This window comes from Maniola hyperantus, chromosome 6 (genome assembly GCF_902806685.2).
Source record: "Maniola hyperantus chromosome 6, iAphHyp1.2, whole genome shotgun sequence".
NCBI lineage: Eukaryota > Metazoa > Arthropoda > Insecta > Lepidoptera > Nymphalidae > Maniola > Maniola hyperantus.
The window spans coordinates 12,760,438-12,783,115 of record NC_048541.1 but is presented as its reverse complement, the minus strand read 5'-3'; the positions used below and the strand labels follow the sequence as shown (position 1 = coordinate 12,783,115).

Genomic DNA, 22,678 nt, shown 5'->3' with positions numbered 1-22,678 from the left:
TGATTGGCACGGCTTCGTGGACACGTATCGCCACTTGTACTCTTTTATACAAATTGGAAAGAGAATGTTTTTCTTTTCTAATGACAAAGAAACCTCCTTTTTAAAGTCGGTTAAAAAATAATTTTGCTCTAATTTAAATGCTAACAGATGCGTTTTTGAGATTCAGATTCTTGAGCAAAGTCAAGGTCACACTTTATAGACTGAGAAGATATACCTAGAGCACACTAATTTGACTTTGCTCTGACTTAAGACAAAATTAAAACGAAACAGATGCAAAGATATGTTTTAAATATTAAGTGTAAGCAAAGTCAAAGTATGTTTTATAAATTTGAGATCTACAACATTAGCTTTAGTATAAGCAAAACCTAAAAGTAGTTTGTTCAGAATCAGTAATCATCGATTGCAATCATTTTTGCACTTTTATATATTGACCAAAAGGTACTTTAAAATCCTGCAAGTTTGGACATCTAGTTGAATGTCCGCAATGCACCAGCTGATTCGAGGCGCGGAAGCGGGAGCGCGCACGATCGACGCCAGCCGTCCTCCCGTTCGCTCACAGCCGCTCGCTTGGGGTGATCATTTTTTCGAGAACTACTCAACACGACAAGCATATAACTTCGTAAATCTAAATGTTTTTGAAATTTTGTATATAAAATTCTTTATGTAAAAATATTCGACTAGTGTTTCGGGTTTTGCTTATACTATAACCTTGTATAGAGCGTACTTTGACTTAGCTCAGACTTGAGTCTTGACACTGTTAAAACGAGACTTTTAGGTATTATATATGTATATCTCATAAACATCTCGTTTTAAGTGAAACTTAAATCTGAGCAAAGTCAAAATACGCTCAATAGATCTCAGCCTGAGATCTATAGAGTTTAACTGGTTAAACTCATCAGCCTATATATCTAATAGTTTCAGCCTCACTGACTGCAACAGGTCTGTGTATAAAATAGGGTAAAGTAACTTTTTAAAAATGCTAACATTGTTTCAGGCGTCTCGACTACTTCATTATATCAGAAAGGTTGGTGCCGGCGCTATGTGACAGCGTTATAAGAGACAAAGTATACGGAAGTGACCATTGCCCCTTAACACTATTCTACGCCTAAGCAGCGCAGATAAGCCTAAAGAATAAATAACTATGCATCACAAAACATGACTACAGAATAGAATTGATATATAATATTTGTGCATTTGCACACTAATCTAAAACTAGACAGAAATAAAGGTTTATTTTGTATTTGAGTTTAAATTATTCTGTAATAAGACAAGTAAACTTAAATCCAAAACGTATTTGTTTTAGATAAGTATATCATTTTGTTTCTGACGTTTTTACATTGCTTTTGAAAACAAAAATAATTTGTAACTGTTTTTGTATTATTTAGATAGGTATTTTGTTTTTTATTTTAACTGACGAATACTAACCGCCGTACTCATAGTCGCTAATCGTTACTTAAGATTGAGTTAAAACGAGACAGATTTATGTGAGAGATATAGCTGTCTCGTTTTAACTAAACTTAAGTAACGATTAAGCGACTCTGAGTACGGCTGTAGGTATGTAATTTTTTCAAACTTAATTTTTTAAATGTCAAATTTCTTGGTGATTGATGAAATAAAGACATTATTCTGCCTAGATTCTGCCAAACTAATTAATACCTATATTTTTAATAGTCAAAACTAAAAATAGACAGAAATAAAGGTTTTTGTATTGTAAGTTTAAAATAATTAGGTAAAAAGATAAATGCAAAATGTATCGATTTGTTTTAGTTAGATATTTAACATTGTATTGCTTTAGAAAACAAAAATAATTTTTAGCTTTTTTTTTGTATTAAGGTTGTGACTTTTCTGTTTTTTTTTTCTAATTTTCAAAATGTCAAATTATTAGTGATTGAAGAAATAAAGACATAACTCTGCCAAAGTTATTTTTTTTAATACTTATATCAACAATAAATCTTACAAAAAAATATTAGAATTTAAAAATTGTCAAACATCATTTTCACGTCAGTCGTCTCCCAATACCGACATGTCAGGGCCCTTGCGCCGATATTTCATATGCATCTGAAAATATATAATTATGTACTAATTGAGTGAATAAGGTCCAACCCATACCCGCAGGGTGGAGTGAGCTGAGGCACATCGTCTATTCATAAATAAGGCGCAAGGCACACCAGTAAAGGGCGTAGTCTTTCTTGATAACAACTCAAAATAAACTTTATTTACTTTGGCATAGCATCTTCGAGTCTCAGTGTTTTGTTTCCAGTAGGTATGCGAATCTCAACCATATGTCACAATACATAAAGCTGAGTTTTTTTGTTAGGTATCAAAAAACTAGACTCCAAATCAATACGTCATCTAAATATAAAAGGAAAAGGTGACTGATTGACTGACTGACTAATCTACCAACGCACAGCTCAAACTACTAAATGGATCGGGCTGAAATTTGGCATGCATATAGCTACTATGACGTAGGCATCCGCTAAGAAACGATTTTCGAAAATTCAACCCATAAGGGGGTGAAATAAGAGTTTGAAATATGTATAGTCCACGCGGACGAAGTCACGAGCATAAGCTAGTAATAAAATAAAAAACAAGTATAGTCGAAATGGGTACGAGAAACTTTCTGAAGTAAAGCTTAACAGACATATTTCGGAACACAAACCCAAATGTTAAAATGTTAAAAAGTAACATAAATAAATACAGAGATCAAACGTCCTTATTATTAAAAATGAAAGTGTGTGAAATTTTTTACCTTACCTTTTGTTAGTCCCTTGAGGCCTTGATCTTTTTTTTTATTCAGATACAAGTTAGCCTTTGACTGCAATCTCACCTGATGGTAAGTGACGACGTAGTCTAAGGTGGGAGCGGGCTAACCTGGAAGGAGTATGGCAGTTGTTATTAAACCCATACACCTTTGGTTTCTACACGGCATCGTACCGGAACGCTAAATCGCTTGGTGGCACGGCTTTGATCTTTCTTTTTATTCAGTGGCAAGTACAACTGACAAGTTAATCCTTGACTGTGGTAAGTGTTGATGCAGTCTAAAATAGAAGCTTAAAAAAATTACTTTATACCTGTATAATTTTGCTAAAAGCTCCTCTGTTCAGTAGAGAATAGGCTACTTCTAAATTTTTTAAGGCACTAGTTTGCAGCTCAGGCAGCCCGGAGCAGAAGAAGGCAATGCCAGCCTCGAGTCCTGTCCCAAAATCGCACTCGTCCATCGCTATACTTGCATATGTGATCACTGGCTGTAATTCTGATAGGACTTTATCTTTCTCAGCCTGGGTTTTAGCTTCTTTTAGTTGTTTGAACATTTTCTTTATATCAGCTGTGAATAAAAAAAGAATTGCAGACATTTTAGTAAGAAAAAGAATGTGCATCCACACTGTCTGTCCAAACTTCGACTATTTCTCTGGTGCAGTGATGAATGCTGTGGTTTTTTTAGTGTGAGGTCCCGGGATCGATTTCCATCACTATGCGGACGAATTCTGAGAGATCTCCCTTATGAGGATAGATTTATGGGAGTCGTCGAAAAGGAGCATCACGCAGCCTTGTTAATACAAACATTATTCATTACATTGATAAGGTTAAGTACTACTAAATTGAGTGTACATACTGTCACTTTCAGCCAATTTTCTATATCCAAGCTGAGTTTTCTTATTATAAGGTACAACAATGCCTGCATTGTTAAAGGTCCGACAGATTATTTGCTGGTTCCTTTTTTTTATGTTATATTCTATAGAATAATTATGCTGCTCTGCCCACTTCTTAATCTTATCCATTAGCTTCTGACATGATATGGAAATAAATGGTGATGTTTTCTTTTCATTTTGTAAGAATGCACTGAAATATATATTTTTTTTAATAATCTGTTTTTTCACTAACATTAACCTGAAAAAACTTTGGTTGAGGGGAAAGTAAAATATAACACTATGGATGAATTCGCCTCAGCTTGACGAAAGCTTTAAAAAAATCAAACATAAGCTACATATTATACAATATCCTCAACCATAACACTTAAAAACATAAAAAAGTCTGAGAAATTTTACCTATTTCAAAGGAGGAGCTGGCAAACAAGGCAATGTAAAATAAAATTTAACAGGAAAAGCAAAAAAACCCAGCCAAATGCGAGACAGACTCGCGCACTGATGATTCCACACTACAGTCGCATTTTTTCGTCATTTTGCATGATAAATTAAAAACTATTAAAATAAATAAAAATCTATTTGAGAATCTTAATAATATAGTAATTATACTTTGAAAGTTGAAAATACTAATTATTTGGTCATGAACACATTTAATTTTTTTTTGTGATATAACCTTTGTAGTTATATCACAAAAAAAAATTACGGTTTTTGGGATTTATTCCTTTACTTGTGCTATAATACCTACCTACCTGCCAAATTTCATGATTCTAGGTCAACGGGAAGTACCCTATAGGTTTTCTTGACAGACACCACAGACAGATAACAAAGTGATCCTAAAAACTGTATGGTTGTTTACACTGTTTTGATGATTATAATGATGATCGAAATCACAAATTTTAGACACAATTTTAGCAGTTTTAGGCTGTTTTGCTTGGAAATTAATTAAGTTTGGAGACTAAATTTCAGTGCAATTTCTGGTCTTTTTGGTTGGAAGTTAGTCCAGATTTGTATTCAGTTGACTATAGAGACATCTGGATTAAAGAAAAAAAAAATTTGATAAGCATTGTAACTACAACAATTTGTTGGCCAGCTCTTCAATTTAGAAATGCAATACACTTTAGATTAATGTTAGATATTTGCTATATCTCAATATTAGGTATTTAGTTTTGTAGTAAAGAAAGGATGAAATAATACTTACTAAACTGCTCCAAAAATGTTTTCAGCTACTGGTGTTATGGTGTAATTCGCAGAACTGTCATTTTTAGCAAGAAACACTGTTTTCTTGCGGGTCGTCTCTATAGTAGCCTATGTGAAATTCCCTTTTGCCTTCTTTTTTAAAACAGCTGAAAAACATTAATAGTTAATTAAATAAAAATTGAGTTTGTCAATACAATTTCAAGAAACTGCATCAAATTCTATAGGAACTTACCTGACACTCAGGGGGGTCAAAGACAACCTCCAGTGAATAAATACAATCTTTATCTTCCAATTTGGGTAGGTTACCTAAAAAATCACCTCATATGGTCCCAATAAACTGCAAGTGAACACTAGATAATAATTTCTCAACATTATCTGTATCATCCTGAAGGCATTATAAAACTGGAAAAGTCTTCTGGCATTTCTACCAAAAACATTCTTTTAGAATAAGAGGATTATATCTTTGTCGTAAAAGATGCTGATTTGATGAGATGTTTGGGGACATCCTCAACTTCTTTACTTGTGGAGAGTTGGATGCAGGATTATCGTCATTCTGAGCTTTCGTCGTTGTCGCCTTTTCGACTATATCAGCGTCTAAGTCAACCTTACTATTCTGAATATTATCATCACTTGCCTTAGCTGCAACAGTAGGCTTCTTTTCTTTGTTATAAGGCTTGAAACGGTTATTTTTGTCGCTTATTAGCTTTAGCTTTAAGGTCTGGTGGGTGTTTATACGTTTTGTGATGTTCTGGATTTTTCTGATAGCATTTTGTACCATATTTACACACTGTTCTAGAGTCACTAACGTAAGCTTTCCATTCTTCAGGACATTTAACAAAATTCAAAGCAAAATTACATATAAATAAATGTAGTAAAATTAATCAATCAAATTCTGAAACCCAGTGGCCCTACCGCGGTTGTCACCTTTCACAATAAAAATTAGAGTCGTGTTCGTTTGCTGCTCTTTGAGTCATTCGTGCATGTGGAGCACAGACCAATAAGTTGCTTAAATTTGAAGCAAACAGTGACACACGTGACATTTGCTTCAAGTTTTAAGCAACTGCACATGCACGAATCTCTCTCATGCAGCAAAGAGAAGCAACGAACACGATTAGGCAACTTGTAGACTATGGTAAAGAGGGAGAGTACGATCTGATTCTGAGCACAACTAAATTTTATAGTATTTGCATCCTCTTCTTACTAACGTTATGTGAAAAGGACAGACACAGTTTTTGACAGTTTCAAATTTTCATTTAGAGCTGTCAAACCTCGTGACTTTAGCTGCCGGTCGCGAACCTATGTTTCGTGTATAAAAGAACATCGGCATGGGATTACCTGAATGTTTAGGAAGTGTCTAGAAATGTGACCTATGCAAACTTAGTAATTTAATTAGTTAGTTTTTTATACAAAATTAGTTTGTAAGACTTTATCGTAGATTAAATTATTAAATTAATAAATTAAATATTTGATTAAATTCATATCCGGTGTTGGTTATAATGACAACACATTACCAGAGTTGCCACTCTAGAAAAGTTACCTTAAAATAGGTATTTCGTTATATTAAGTAATAAATAAACTGTTTATAAATCAATGCTTACAAGTATATATTTTATTATTGTGCTAACTATTACCCGCAGCTTCGCCCCCACGTGGCTCAGGAAAGAATAATTATTGAGAGTTTGTTACAACAATTTTTGATGTAATAGTTGGTTTGTAATGATTGGTTAATGGGAACAGTTTATTTATCTGCGCTTAGACTGGCTTTACGGCTCTAGCTCTAGTGTAAACTATACTCATGCAAAAATTACATCAATCGTAGTTCGTTTCGCATTTAAGTATAATTTTATGGTTAGGTATATTCCGTAAATGCATCATCGTAATTTTACCAGAACATCTACACAATGTCCGATACAAAACTATAGTGCACCTAGACTTGTTCTGTTACCAAACCATCGCACTTACATCCGCGCTTATTTACTTTAGGTACGCTGCAGAAAATAATGTACATCAACCTTTAGAATGAGATTTCGGTTTTGTAGAGCGTTGTTTCTGTCACTAATACCTATGTGACGTTTTGTCAGTCTTACGACAGAGGCGATGCTCTACAAAACGCTACCTCTGTCTAAAGGTCGATGTACATTATTTTCTGCCGCGTAGGTACTGTATATTAGGTTGAGTTTACTGGACGTCTAAAAAGTTGAATATTTTCTTTCTTTATACTTATAGAGCATTATCCAAGAGCTATTAAACAACACTTATATATTGTAAGTCGTAATTCAAATAAAATTAATGGCAACACTTATTGCCATGCCATCTTGACAAAGTCTTGACAAGTATAATCGCTGTGTTTTAAATGGGGTTTATATAAAACAGAATAAATGAAAAAGGTTTTATGTCTGATTTTTAATAGAAGAATAAAACTTTTGATTTTTAATAGATTATTGGAATGTCATCTGAACATAGAGATAGCATATGCATCTGAATGAGATAAAACCTTAAAGGATACTTATACTTACAAATTAAATACACACTTCAAGACTTGTATTTCAGTTGTATTCGCAGTTTTTTTCCAGTTTCTAGTTTATCTTTAATCACAAGCTTCCTCTCTGGGCTATATCTACTCGTGTGTTTTGGCTCTATCAAAATATGAGAGCCTTGCTCCGGGATTGGTTGAATATTGCCTTTCTAGAAGAGGTAGTTACCAACTATCCGTGATTCATAGGGATCTTGGTTCCATTGTTAAATCGGAACTGTTACGTGATAACAACTAAACTATAATCACAGACTAGTACATCATGTTAAATACTGAAAGAGATCTTTTATGACAATGCAATGCCAATGGCATATAAAGGACCATTGTTTAGTAGGTAAGTATCTTAGCTGTGTTTGTTTGCTACTCTTTGTGCGCATGCGCGTGATTCGTGCATTTGCAGTTGCAAATGTCACTTGTCAAAGTCTCTGACTACGAATTGGGCACAACAACTCTTAAGTGTTTTTACTTGATAATCTTAATGCATCAATTTTGCATATACTACCAACCAAAGAGTATGTAACCACTACGTTACTTTCATAAATCTCAAAATATAAAAATATTAATATCTTTTTTTGGATGAATCCTGAAATGAAAAATCTTGGTGATTATGTTTAAGTAATGGACCCCCTGTGGTATTAATTTTTTTTCCTACATTCGCATTCAAGATAAACTTTGTATGAACTTTGCCGATATTCTTTGGAATCTTTAAATTTGAAATTCATGTTTCCTCCCGTTTTAGCAATATTAAAAGAAAAAGATGCAGATACTCTTTTAATTTAGAGAAAGACAACAGAATCGGTTGCCATCTATAATATCATAAGACCGAACAGTTCTTGCAATTCACGAAGGTGAGTGACTCATGCTTGCCTTTACGTCGTCTCGGTTTAAGTGAGGTAACTACACTGAATGTGTGCGTTTGAGAGCGCTTGCTCGCGACTCATTGGTCCAACATGCACACTTACGCAATTCCCGCATATCCGACGTAACCACAAGTAAAGTCCACTCGCCTCCGTGAATTATTGCAAGAACTGTACAGTGAGACAAGGCTATCTTGTTGCGTGGCGAAAATCGGAACTAACGAACGAACCCCTTTTGTTCTTGTTTGAATATTCTAACCACCTGTGTCGTTGAACGTTTGACACGGTTACCAATGTTACCCGTTGTTGCGAAGTATAGGATATATGTACTATGTAGGAGTTTAAAATAGGCAAAACTACCTATCGATAAATCGACATTTTCGAACCATCTTATTCTGAGAATATGAGCCATGAGGTTATAACATATAATCTAGGTTATTAGTCTGTGTTTTTAAGTGTCATCCGGTTAGGTGGTGGTTCCTAAATTATAAAATGTTTTTTAAATTAATTTAATAACCATGAGATGAGATTACTTAAAATATCAGATCTATTTCATAAGATATTGTATTTTAAAAGAGTGTCTTGCATTCTTATGGTGACATTATTGTGGTACTTTTTTCACAATGGACTATCACACTGAATTATTGATGCGAAATAATATATCTACAAAACGACGGCGCGAGTTGAACTGTTGGTTTAAAACTTTAATATTCATCACATTGTGTTTTTTTATTTTCAATGTATATGGGCTAAATATTAATAACATACAAGGACATGTTCATAATAAATTCTAGTCACTCTATATGTTTGACAATTTGTGCGGGCTATGGATCATGCATAAGTGGTAAATATACATTTTACTACATCCAAATTCTTTATAGTTCACACTGACCCATATTCAGAGTAATAAAGATGTTTTGTTAACTTAATTACCTACTCAGTTTCTTTTATGTACAGTGTTTACTTCAAAGATTGTTTTCTTGAAGTGGTTACTGTAGCTGCAGATATAGAGTAAGCAGAAGAGTACCTACCTAATTCGTTATAAAATTACACTAACACTTAAAATGTACACATTATTAAGAACTGATGCCAAAAACTTGTCTGTGTGGATTGAAGTTTTTATATATTATATTGTTTTTTCATTTCATGATTACTAACAATTAACATGGCTGGAAAACAACTCTTCTTTGTAAAATTCTAAGTAAACATGATAATCTCAATAAACTTTCCATTCATTCATTCATTCATTCATGAAATGTACTTTCTGTAGGTACAACTTTGATAGTTGTAAGTTATATACTTTTGAGAAAATCGAGTTCCAGAGTCAGAGTTCCAAGGTAGCAAGTGGCCCGGTTATTTGCTGTCCAGTGTAGAATACTAGACTAGATGATGCCCGCGACTTTCTCCACGTGGATTTAGGTTTTTAAAAATGCTGTGGGAATTTTCTGGATAAAAGTAGCCTATGTCCTTCCCTGGGATGCAGGCTACCAATGTATTAAATTGCTACTGCTACCGCGGCTCTAAAATCGGTAATCATAAACATAATTATTATTGCAAATAAACATTTTATAGGTGGTACAGCTGTCTGGGTCACAGTGTATTTACCATTATTAGGGTGCCTGTCCACCTGAAGCGGAGTGGAGCGGAGATGTGATGAACAGACCAATCAGATTGTCGGTAAATAACGTGATAATTTTATTCCGTCATCTGTCAATTTTCTGATTGGTCAAACTATACACATCTCCGCTCCGCACCGCTTCAGTGGACAGGCACCCTAATGGTGTACAATAGTTACCTAGCATTACAATAATTATGTTAATTACATAAATGACAATGACAATCAAGATAAACAGAACTTGAAAATTCTTATCAACATAGAAATATATTAATAAATGTAAACTGTAAGTGAGATCATAATCACAAATTAATTCAATAAAATTGCTTAAATAAATTATTATAAAATAGAATGTCAATGTCAATCTAAATATATAAAGGAAATGGTGACTGACTGACTGACTGACTGATCTATCAACGCACAGCTCAACTACTGGACGGATCTGGCTGAAATTTGGCATGCAGATAGCTATTATGACGTAGGCATCCGCTTAGAAGGATTTTTGAAAATTCAACCCCAAAGGGGGTGAAATAGGGGTTTGAAATTGTGTAGTCCACGCTGACGAAGTCGCGAGCTAAGTAGTCGTAAATAAAAATGTCAATATGCGAAAATTACTCTAACCACAGTTGAACGGACGGGCCGTGAAAAGCTAGCAAGACACACAGACAGATGGACAGACCGACACACTTTCGCATTTATAAATTTGGTATGGAAGTATGGCTTACTGAGTATAGATTTTGTGTGAATAAAATAATATTGTGTTCCTTGTCTCCCAGTGCAGTAGACTCTTAATGATGTATGTTTGAAAACAAACACTGTAATTTTTGAACGTTGTGTATTCACTACAGTCTATTAGTTTACCTGTGTGTTCTATATTTAGTTTTCATTGTGTGCCGCAATCCATTGATTCCTACAAGCTTAAACTCTGTACCTACCTACTGGGTAACAAAAGAATTAATACTCGAGTCTACATACTCCAATACTCAAGTAATTCTTTTGTCACACAGACTTCAAAGATGCAAATATCACACAATATAATAGGTGTGAACATACCTTTTAATCTATCAAGTCTGATACCAACATCTTACTTTTAAGTAATATTGTATTTTGTTATCTAAGCAAAAAAATTTTTAGAAGGACTTACTTAACTCTACTAATGGCTTGCTACAAATTGACTACTATCGTCTGAGCCTGTAGACTCAAGCCTCTCTTTCAAACCCATCATCATCATCATGATCAACCCATCATCGGCTCACTACAGAGCATGGGTCTCCTCTCAGAGTGAGAAGGGTTTTGGCCATAGTCTACCATGCTGTGCCATGTGCGGATTGGTAGTACTTCACACACCTTTGAGAACATTATGGAGGCAGGAACTCTCAGGCATGCATGTTTTTCTTCACCGTTAAAGCAAGTGATATTTAATTAATTGAAACGCACATAACTCTGAAAGTTAGAGGTGCGGCCTGGGATCGAACCCCCCGACCTCGGATTAGAAGGCGGACGTCCTAACCACTAGGCTATCACAGGCTTATAATTGCGAAAGTGTCTTTGTTTGTTGGTTTGTCCTTCAATCACGTCGCAACGGTTAGCAACGGATTGACGTGATTTTTTGTATGGGTAATAAAGACCGGAAGAGTGACATAGGTTACTTTTTATCTCGGAAAATCAAAGATTTCCACGGGATTTTTAAAACCTAATTCCCACGGATGAAGTCGCGGGCATTAGCTAGTATATTATATAGTATTCTTTAGAAGGCTATATACTAATTGCCTAGTCACACATTTGACTAGGTACTATCGCCTGAGCCGCTCTCTGATTTTTCTCAACATGTTTGGAGACCCAGCTTATCGAGTTAAACGCTAACTAGCCGTTGCAGATGTTTTCCACGCGACGCGAGCCTGTGGAGCCAAATTATAAAAGGTCACATCCTAAATTAACTCAATCGGAAATTCTTATTTTCCGAGGCGGGTATTCGCACCGCTGCGCGCGGGATGTCGTGAAGCACTTGGATTTATTTTTGCAAGATTATACGTGCGCTAAAATAATTACCTACGTGTTCTGGAGTGGAGTGGAGACCGATTCAGGTTTTAAAAAAAAACTGATTCTCCAGGATAAAAAGTAGCATATCTGTCTCCAGGACTGCAAGCTATCTCTGTACCAAATAGCTGATGATGCCCGTGACCTTCATCCATGTGGATTTAGGTTTTTAAAAATCCCGTGGAACAAAAAGTAGCCTAAAATATCCATCCCTAGGACGCAAGCGTATCTCGTTACCCCGTCAAAATAGGTGGGCGGTCTAAAGGTAGCAGATAGGATTGAACAGACACACTTACGCATTTATAATATTGCTTAGTAAGTATGGCTCTATAATTTAACTAGCTAATGCTCGCGACTTCGTCCGCGTGGATTACACAAATTTTAAACCCCTATTTCACCTCTTAGGAGTTAAATTTTCAAAAATCCTTCTCTTAGCGGATGCCTACGTCATAATAGCTATCTGCATGCCAAATTTCAGCCCGATCCGTCCATTAGTTGGAGCTGTGTGTTGATAGATCAGTCATAGTCAGTCAGTCACCTTTTTTCCCTTTTATATACTACTAGCTTTATGCTCGCGACTTCGTCCGCGTGGACTACACAAATTTCAAATTCCTATTTCACCCCCTTGGGGTTGAATTTTAAAATCCTTTCTTAACAGTTGCCTAAGTCATAATGCTATTGCATGCCAAATTCAGCTCGATCCGTCCAGTAGTTGAGCTGCGCGTTGATAGATCAGTCAGTCCAGTCAGTCCAGTCACCTTTTCCTTTTATCTATTTAGATTAGATTAGCACGAATCGATCCGCGAAGACATCCAGGAACGAGCGCCATTCACTATAACCTGTACAAAACTATTCTTCTTACTCATTGTTTTAAATCACTGCCCACTATAAATGATTCTTTTGTAGTTTTTATGGCTTCGGCCTTAAATATCGGTATGTATGTATTTACATCCTAGTACAAGTACTTTCGTTCTCATCATCATCATACCACTGCTCACTGGCATTTGGCGACATAACCCGTATAGGCCGGGCTCTGCTCCAATCGATTCAGTAATTTTTAATTTTATTTTGTACAGTTAGCCCTTGACTGCGATCTCACCTGATGGTAAGTAATGAATGATGATTAAGATGAAAGCGGGATAACTTGGAAGGGGTATGGCAGTTTCATTAAACCAATACCCTTATCGGTTTCTAAGTACATTGCATCGTAATTCGTACCGGAACGCTCAATCGCTTGGCGGTACGGTTTTGCCAGTAGGGTGCCACGGCCGAAGCCTGTCTCCAGACACTATTTTAACTCTGCCCAGTGAGTAACTGTCCTCCAGTTTTTCAATCCGATGGCTGTTGCAATTGCACCTTGACCAATTCCGCCTAACCTGCGCAGCTTCCACCCTTCCTGTAGATCTCCAATCTCCGTCCATCAGGTTGTGATGTTATGATCTTTTTGGTGGTTGAGATCGTCTCGTCGTCCTTCGTGTTAGCCTTGTCATGTATCAGTTACCCTCGAATTTAGGTAAGTTTCTTGAAAGTAATTCGAGAGATACTTTCATGTTTAAAAAAAATTATGGATTAGAAATTTTGTACTCATGAAATTCTGAAAACGGTCATAAAAGACAACGAAGTTTATCTTTATTCAGAAAGACCTTCACAAATCCTTTTGAATCGTTTAATTATATACTTACGAGTTTAATTATAGCATTTTTTCGTTGTTGTGAGGTGATGGTTTTCGACTTAAAACTAGAGCTCCAAAACGTGCCTTGATCTGAGAAGAAGCCCTCAACAAACTTGGTCAGATATTCTTTTGGTCATCACCAATCTGAAAACAACAAAAGTCCCATTGTGATGTTTGCATCACCAGAATGTTTACTGCGATGTCCGTAATTATAAATAGAACGATCAGGTTTTAAGGACAGGCTATGTTCTCGATATTGCGTTTTGTATTCAAGGAGCAAAGGCCAGAAATAGTACCTATATGCATTAATATTCGATTATGATCGTAATAGTAAAACTGATAATTTCATGAGCTGAGCCAAAACAAATCCATTATCCGTACACAATAAAGCAACGTAAAGTTATGCCCTTGAAATGTAAATAGTGTTCTCGTACACTCACTGCTGTAGAATTCGGTTAGCAATGAAGGAGACGTTTTGTGTCGACGAATTTATAGTCGGCACCCTGTCACGCAGAATGTAATATAGCCATTTTCATTTTCAACGCTACATTGTAATTTTTATTCAATACCTACGTGAATAAACCTTGCCTATTATTGGAAATGTAAGGATCTAGGCGAGAAAGCAAAGCTACTTGTACATAATGCGATATGCCATGTCCCAGATATGTCGGTCGCGGCTTGGGCGGCAACTGGTGAACGGAAATCGCTTAGCGACAACATTGTTGTTCGGTCTCACAGCTACTTTCTGTTCTGCACCTAGAAAATAAACATTAACGATACAAATGTAGGTACTCTATCTAAATTTTATTGATCTTTCAAAGTTACTTATTTTAATTAAACTAGCTTATGCCCGCGACTTCGTCCGCGTGCACTACACAAATTTCAAACCCCAATTTCACCCCCTTAGGGGTTGAATTTTCAAAAATCCTTTCTTAGCGGATGCCTACGTCAAAATAGCTATCTGCATGCCAAATTTCAGCCCGATCCAGTGTTTGAGCTGTGCGTTAATAGATCAGTCAGTCAGTCACTTTTTCCTTTTATATTTAGATAGCATTGCGATATTCAACAGTAAAACAATGACAACGACGTGTTTTTCAGAGTTTTTCATTCAAATAATAAGACTTTAATGTACCATTCTGAAAAATGAAATTTATGATAATCAATTCAGTCATAATTCAGTATTCAGTGATGTAAAAACGAAAGTTGTTTTTTTGCAAATACTTACTTTGCAAATGGCTGCTTATCTGTTTCTCCTATCAGCCGGGATTTTAGCTAAAAGCTTTTTAAAGCGATATATTATTACAGGTATTCGATAACAGCTCCCTAACAACGAACGTGTTGTCCACAGGCAATGAACACTTGACCGCGCCATGGAACATAAATGGATGGAGCGGCAGAGGAACGACTGCAGCTGACAATAGCACCGAGCGCACGCAGGCCGACCGCGACCGCGTGCGCATCGAGTTCTACGCCACCTACGACGTCATGACCGGCGTGCGCATAGCCGCCACCCTCGGCGGTTTCTTCGCCCTAATGGTCTTTTTAATCGTTTACAAGAGCCGGAGTAAATCTGTAAAAGCGCTGAACGATCCTAAACTAGTAGAACTCGCGGAAGCGGTCGTCGCCGAAGAGCAAGCCGTAGAAGAGGAGCGACAGTTGACTGCGGCTCTAGAGGAAGCCCTCTCGGAGCGAGCTCGTTCCCGCCCATCGATAGGGGAAGTGCCGCGCTGGCCGCGGACTGCGCGGTTCGCGTCGTACGGCGGCGGGTACGGTAGCTTGCTAGCGCCTCCACGTAGACTGTCGACTCTGCGCGGGGACTCGCTGCCCGTTCCGCGCTGCGGTTCAGTGAGCGGCGCGCGTCCGGGTCGGCTCGCGACAGGCGGTTGAGTTCGGCGACGTGCTCGAGTTCGGGGAGCTCGTACTTGGAGCGGCGCGGGTCGTCCGTGGTGTGCGCGCTGCCCGAGCGGCGCCTGTCGCCGTGCCCGAGCGAGCGCCTGGCGCCGCTCGCGTCTGTCGGCAGCGTGGGCCCGTCGTTCGCGATGGAATGTGACCTGGCGTCAGTGGGCGCGGACTCCGTGTTCGCGGAGGACGAGGTGGACTCCACGGACGACGAGGTGGAGCAGTTCTCCACGGACAGCGGCGGCCCCGAGGTCGGCACGGAGCTGGCGAGCCGGCCGGTGCTGTCGCTGCGTATCGATCGCGCTTCTCATTCTCGTGAAACGTTATTCTAGTCGCCAGCGATCGTCGCTGGATGTTACATGTTATAGAAATGTTAAAATATCGACGAGTTCGTAGTTGCTGTCTGTTCATTAAAATTATCTAAGCTTCAGGGATTCTACATATCATTTTGTAAAACCCCACATGGAATTGTGCTCAAGCATATTGGTGCAGTCGTAGGGAAGCACACATCTTTTTGAGATATTACAAAATACACAGAAGTTTATCTCTACTTTGTCTGGTTTAATGTTTGTTTGTCTTCGCATATAGTATCCGCGAAACGACGCATGTATTCGCGCCCTGATCGCCGATATCTGCATAAATTTTATATCAAATAGCTGTAATATGGTTCAATATACTTTTCAACATTTAAGAAACGACGCTTCACGTCGCATCTCTCTACGCCATTTTGCTTTGAGCCTTAGTAACTGATAACTCATTCCGTTTATTTACCCTTTTAAATATAAATGAGCTTAAATGAACGTACCTTATTAAACCCTATAGGCCTAGCACGAAAAGATAACTGCAATGCGTTGATCGCTAATTGGCTGACAACCACTCGCTATTGGCTAAAAAGTATAGCAGTTACAAATGGCAACTTAGGTGCCAGCCAGTCCTGGGATTTTACAGTCGCCAAATTTAAACAAAAAAGTAGAACTTTATACGTATTGTCGATATTTTAATATTGATTGTATTGTGTATATAGTTTGTTTTGTTAATTAATTAATGTATCGCAATGTTGATGTTCTGAGGCCATGATAGAATTTTAAATTGTGATCAGAACCACTAGTTGACAAAGTGTCTGGAACTGAATGTCGAACGTAGCCTCGTAGGGCTCTCTAGTCAAACCGATCTATCGCTTTATATGTGACCTATTTTTAAGAAAAACAGTATTTTCGGTGTCGGAACTCCGGTTCCGTCAAATTAACATAAGGACCAACGCACACACATAGTTCAAGCATTTGCGAACTGCAATTTGTCGTGTGTAGCTTTCAATACAAACGATCAAATATGCGGAGTTTTTAAATCAATCAGAACTTCTGAAAACGATCAAATCAGTGAAATCGCGCATCAAAGGTGAAGCTTAATGCAGTGTGTGGGTGTTGACCCTAAATATTAGCGCACAAAAATATTTTTAAGTTCCTATCAAAATGGTAAAAATGCTAACCCTTATGATGGGATTATGTCCGTCTGCCACACCTGCTTAGCTTATACCCAAATAACTGTTTAAATGTTTCTTTCCAATCTATACGGAACCATCGGTGGGCGAGTCTGACTCGCACTTGTCCGGTTCTTTTTCTTGTACCTAGGTATGAAATCGAAATTTTATACGAGTTTAGTAGTAGCTAAAAACAAAACATCAACTTTGATTGCAGCAGACCCGACCTTCGCAGCGATAAATTCGCCATAATCCTTTTTACATTCAAAGCAATACTCATAATAGATTTTATGTAATTAAATAATATTTTTATTATTAGACTGGGCATACACGAGCCGCTTGAATAGTTGATCGCTGATCGTACACGGACTGCTTGAGCAGTCGCCTATTTCTCAAGCTGTTTCGTGTAACTGAGAAACAAATAACCGTTATTAACTTTACCAAAACGTATTAACAAACTAAAGTTTGAGGGCTCGTGCGGAAGTAAAACCTGTGTTATACAGGAGATAAATAACATCTCGCCTCCCAAAAAAAATATCCAGAATATTTATTTTGCGATGCGATATGCCATTTTACCGTAATCGCCAGTAATCGCCCAGCTGTAACCAGTAGGGCGATTGTCTAAAACCGGCATCAATCATTATTACAATCTCAATTGTTCTGATTGGCTGAATTTGTGCGATTCTTGTTGCAACAATGCATTGTGGCCAAAGTGAGCGAGCATAAACCAATCAGAGATGATTGCGATCGAGACAATGTAGCTGTCAAACAACCGTGGTAGGGCCACAGTTTGTTCATAACATGTCATTTTGACTTGATTCTGGGTTGAAACGTTTTTCAGAAAATACGCCTACGACAATGCAAGGATGATTGTAGTTTGCTATGCAGTCGCCACCTGTAGCGGCCAATCATGGTCTTGCTTCAAGCCCATGTCTGGCCGCTCTTATATTCGGTGCCGTGAAAACTAAGAATTTATTTATTTTCGAAATATGTACAATGTACATAACTATTATGTAAACTTAATGATCTGCTGGATTAGTTAAAATAAAAGTCACTTTGAAGGACTTATTAAACACTATGTTAGGGTCGAAACTTTTTGAAGTAAAACTTCTTTAGGCGCGTCTTGAAGTAATTCAGATTTTCCTGGCGGAAGTAACGTTAAATATGCTGTTATTTAGATTCGATGAAAACTACACTTTTATAGATATTTAGAAAGACAAATTAATTAAAAAAAATATATGAAAACTAAGACTAATAAATAGGGATCAGATGTAAAAATCAATATCATACATTTACGTCAGAGAAGTTTTACTTCCTCCCGCGTAAAGGTAACGCAACACACTATTTTTCAAACTGCGTTTACAATATTATGTAACTAGTTCCGTTGTAATGGTCGAACCAGATCTTTCCGGAAATCTATAAGAAAATCTATCTAGTCTACTAATACACAATTTTACACATACTTTGATATCTAGTCATTTTGAATTAGGGATGCAAATGGGCGAAGGCTATCCATTTGTTATATTGTATTAAGGATTTTCCTGCGGAATGATGGTACCTATAAAAATAATTTGAGTTGATCATAGATTTTGAACAATGGGATTGAGTTAATTTTCCTTTTCTGGCTAATTCCGTTTATCCACCCTTGGGTAGGTATGTACTTGCAAAGGTTGTCCGTCTATCTACCCCGTACAGGGTGAATTAAAAGAATTTATTATTACTTATTATTTTTCTTCCGATTTTCTCCCTCGACTATGTACAGGTTATATAAAGAGATGACTGGTCCAAGATACTATTTACTATTACTTGCAAAAATATGTAGGTAGGTACTTGGAATTCATTAACCAGAACGACAGGCCAATATTCCAACAAATTAAAAACAATTTACAAACTACATGGTTGAAATTTGTAATTCGTTGGAATTTCAGCATAAAACAACTATTGAACAACTAGTGAATTTAAAGTCTAACATCCAGGGATGCCTGAATTCAAAGTGTAATAATAGTAAGTATCTTGGATTAGCCGTGTCTTTTCGACTGTACTCTGATAATCCACCCCTTCCGTGGTGGATAGACGGAGACGCGTTTCCGGTTCCTAAGGTGGCTGTTTTAGGGTGAATAATCGGAATAAGACGAAACTCGTAGCCCTTGCTGTAACAAATGCACGTGTGAACTGTTTCAATTTAAAAAATTTAAGAGCTACCGAGATGGTCAAGCGGCTTGACGTCAAGCACGTACCTATAGTACGTGACAGGTCGAAATGACAATCGGGGAGGGAACGCCCCGCACACCCACGCGCTATCCCAGTGTAGGCGACTTGCGGGTGTGCGGGGCGTCCCCCTGCCTCATATCCCAGTTGGCATCTCGACATGTCGCGGATTATAGATTTTTGCTTGGGTCAAGCATTTCGACTGTTCACAAAGTTTGCCTGATGGTTGTGTCAAACATTTGCGTGCTTGACGCTTGATTGACGCGATTTTATATTTTTGCTTGACGCGACGTTCGTAAAGTGTTCGAGATATGAGAAAAGTGCCGTTTGCTTGATCGAGCTCGCTTCAAGCAGCTTGATCGAGCAAAACCACGTGCAGGATGTCAAGGGGCTTGACCGTCCACAGAAGCTCTTTACAATAGCGGGTATTCGCTTGTGCTTATTTGAAATATTCGGCTGAATATAGCCGCTGGAGAACTTACGACAGTTATTTTAAAGCACGTTCACAATAGCTATCTGCTAGCTCACGTATTCGATATGTGTATAGCTACGGACATTACAGGCCAAAATAACATTTGAAAGATTCAATACTTACGTCTTTAAATTAGGAAAAAAATATTTTTTATATTTTCCACTTAGGTAGGTACTTATATGTACTTAAATATAATATTATGTTATTGTAATAATAGTGTTGCGCCTTATATTGATTTTTTAATAAAAAATGTTTTGGGGGGGCGTAAGTAATTAAAACTGTGTTCCCTGTTTATTTGTCTATTACGATTTACGAGTACCTAACTAGTATATTTTATTGGCGTTTGACGAATGAGTTGTTTAAAACATAAATGTTTGTATAAAATATTATCAAGCGTTAAAAGTAATGCTGTTCATTGAATTGCTTCGATTTTTTAGAAAGTTAGGAAGAGTTATCGAATATTTTATTAGTAGGCTTCAAGGTCGGACTATTAGCCAAAATTCAATTGTGATTCTGACTATAGGTCACAGTAGAAAATAGCTTTCGAGGAATTTGTAGTTTTTAAATGGCTAACGCTTGAGTTAATTAAGTTTTAAATATTTGAATAATTTATACGTGCCACTCCATGACGATATGAAGAACTTTATCTTAAACCTTGCAACATACAAACAATAATTTTTAAGCAATCTATGCAAATACCTAAAAATGATTTGTTCCTTCTTCTCATACATAAGTATACATTTACGAACAATTGAAACAAAATATTGTTGAATGCTTTCTTGTTATATATATTATTTGTTGTTTGATAGATAATTTAAGCTTCCTACTGAAATAATAGTAGGCAGGTATATATTACAAATAAAATCCTCCGTAAGTACCATGGAACTAGGAAGCAGCTTAGCTTATTCATATTTTGTCCATGGTAAGTAGGTACAAAAGGTATAGTTCTTGCATTTCACGAAATCCACTGACTCATGCTTGTGTTTAAGTCTTATCGGTATACCTACGTAAGGTATACACTACATGTGTGCGTTTGACAGCGCTTGCTCGCGACTGATTGGTCCGACATGCACGCACACTTACGCAATAACCATATAAACGACGTTACCACAAGTAAAGTTCAGTAGCCTTCGTGAATTGCAAGAACTGTATGTACCTACCCAGCAGAAGGTGCCAATCATTGCCATCAGTAGAAATTGTTTAAAAATATGTAGTTAAAACGTCACGCCGTTTATTTGAAAAGATTTGATGGGCATTATAGTTACATTAACGATTTATTGAAAGTGTACAAACTTAACGCCGTGTTTGTAAAATGTAGATAGTGCTAACTCGGTAGGGTAGTCGTCGAGTCAATTTTGAATTGTATATTTGTGCTTTAGTGAAACCCCCTCACCCATCAATAGGGCACACGAGACCAATTCGTCCTTCGAACAATAACTTTGAACGGGAGAGGCGGCCTAATAAACTACTGCATTATAACGGATTTAATATCACTTGAAGGAAACTGCCACTGTAATAATTCTCGTCTAGCGAAACGCACACCGGGATTTTATTGATTCTAGTGTGCCAACCCGTATACAGCGGGCCCAGTAGATAACTAACACAGATCGTTTTTATTACGAATTAGATTTACGTGTTAGTTTATGTAACTGTTCGTTGCTCGAATTAAAAAGAGCTCCCAGTAGCATGTAATATGTTGAAATGTATGTAAAAATATTGTAAATATAATATATAAAACACAAATCAGTTGTTGTTTCATTTTGATAATCACATTTATGATTAAACAACTGCCATACCTATGTGTAAACTCCCGATTTTAGCGAATACCAAAAGGTGGAAGTACAACGGCGTTTGTAGGGTTGAATGAACTATGCTAAGCTGATATTGATTGAACTTTTGTGAAGATCGAGACTGAGAGGATAGGGGCTACGGTTCTCGAGTCTCGACTCTCAAGTCTCAACACGCTTAATTAATATTCAAAATATCTTGATTGAACCTTTCTGCAAAACGTTTTAAAAATTTTAAGATAAAAAGAACATTGATTTACGATTTCTAGCAAGGCATTTTAAAACAATAATTTTAATGCTAACATTAAAAACCCGAGTCAGACTCGCGCACCGAGGGTTCCGTACTACAGTCTTATTTTTTTGACATTTTGCACGATATATCAAAAACTATTATTAAGTATGCATAAAAATCTGTTTTAGAATGTACAAATAAAGCCCTTTCATATGATACCCCACTTGATATAGTAATCTTACTTTAAAAGTTGAAAATACGAATTATTTGTTATGAACACATTTTAATTTTTTTTGTGATGTAACCACAAACTCTCAGTGTTCAGATTTTTCCCCTTATGTCTGCCATAAGACCTACCTACCTACCATGATTCTAGGTCAACGGCACATAGTACATTGAATATTGGTCAACGGAAAGTAGGTACCTACGTGAATAAAATATAATATCAAAAACTACGGAACCGGCATCGAACTTGCGTCTTCCCGGCATTTTTTAGTGTTTCGTACCTCAAAAGAAAAAAAGAAACCCTAACAGGATAACTTCGTTGTCGGTCTGTCGTGTGTCAAGAAACCTATAGTATAGGGTACCTACTTCCCGATAACCCAAAGTCATGAAATTTGGCAGAGTAGGAAGGTCTAGTTATAAGCCGCGCAAATTGCTTATGCGCGTGGCCGCCATTTTAGTAACGTCAGCACTAGACTGAAGTTTCGAGGTGGTGGTATATTTTTCATCCTATAGAGATATTTTTACCCATCAAAGAATTTGGATGTACCTACTACTACGTAATTTTTACCAATTTTTACTTAAATATACGTCAAAATGACGTCATTTCAATGTTAATGAGACATGGTTCCAGCGCAATAGCAATTTGCCGGACTTGTGGTTAGTTACGTACATAAAGCCTAATTAAAAATTTAATAATTTAAAATAAATAATATTATGGAAATGTATCCGATAGTCCATAAAGTGTATCCGAACCATAGATGAATCAACTTTGTGAATTTGTCAATGTCAGTGAAAGCCCAATGATCAAATGCCACTGTCAGCT

The 22,678-nt window shown here is 37.0% G+C and overlaps 4 protein-coding genes across 4 annotated transcripts in view; 2 read left to right on the top strand and 2 right to left on the bottom strand.

Moving 5' to 3' along the window:
* Positions 1 to 1,434, top strand: part of LOC117982865 (DNA-(apurinic or apyrimidinic site) endonuclease-like) — a 7,889-nt gene extending 6,455 nt beyond the window's left edge. The window contains 2 exon segments of the mRNA XM_069499147.1: positions 995 to 1,095; positions 1,098 to 1,434. Coding sequence (XP_069355248.1) covers positions 995 to 1,095; positions 1,098 to 1,135 — 139 coding nt within the window. The 3' untranslated portion in view covers positions 1,136 to 1,434.
* A 475-nt stretch (positions 1,435 to 1,909) lies between these two features.
* Positions 1,910 to 4,998, bottom strand: LOC117983237 (histone PARylation factor 1-like). The gene is given in 5 exon segments (XM_034969725.2): positions 1,910 to 2,058; positions 3,072 to 3,325; positions 3,614 to 3,840; positions 4,843 to 4,920; positions 4,922 to 4,998. Coding segments are annotated over 5 exon segments (693 nt in total). The 3' UTR covers positions 1,910 to 2,001.
* Positions 4,999 to 5,052: 54 nt separating this feature from the next.
* Positions 5,053 to 5,716, bottom strand: LOC138402471 (uncharacterized; the record flags this gene model as incomplete). The annotated part of the gene is given in 4 exon segments (XM_069499163.1): positions 5,053 to 5,236; positions 5,238 to 5,361; positions 5,364 to 5,529; positions 5,531 to 5,716. Coding segments are annotated over 4 exon segments (660 nt in total), but the record flags the coding sequence as incomplete, so codon positions are not given.
* Positions 5,717 to 8,686: 2,970 nt separating this feature from the next.
* Positions 8,687 to 21,354, top strand: LOC117982861 (uncharacterized). The gene is given in 3 exon segments (XM_034969298.2): positions 8,687 to 9,075; positions 14,904 to 15,380; positions 15,383 to 21,354. Coding segments are annotated over 3 exon segments (951 nt in total). The 5' UTR covers positions 8,687 to 9,005; the 3' UTR covers positions 15,787 to 21,354.
* Positions 21,355 to 22,678: the final 1,324 nt, after the last annotated feature.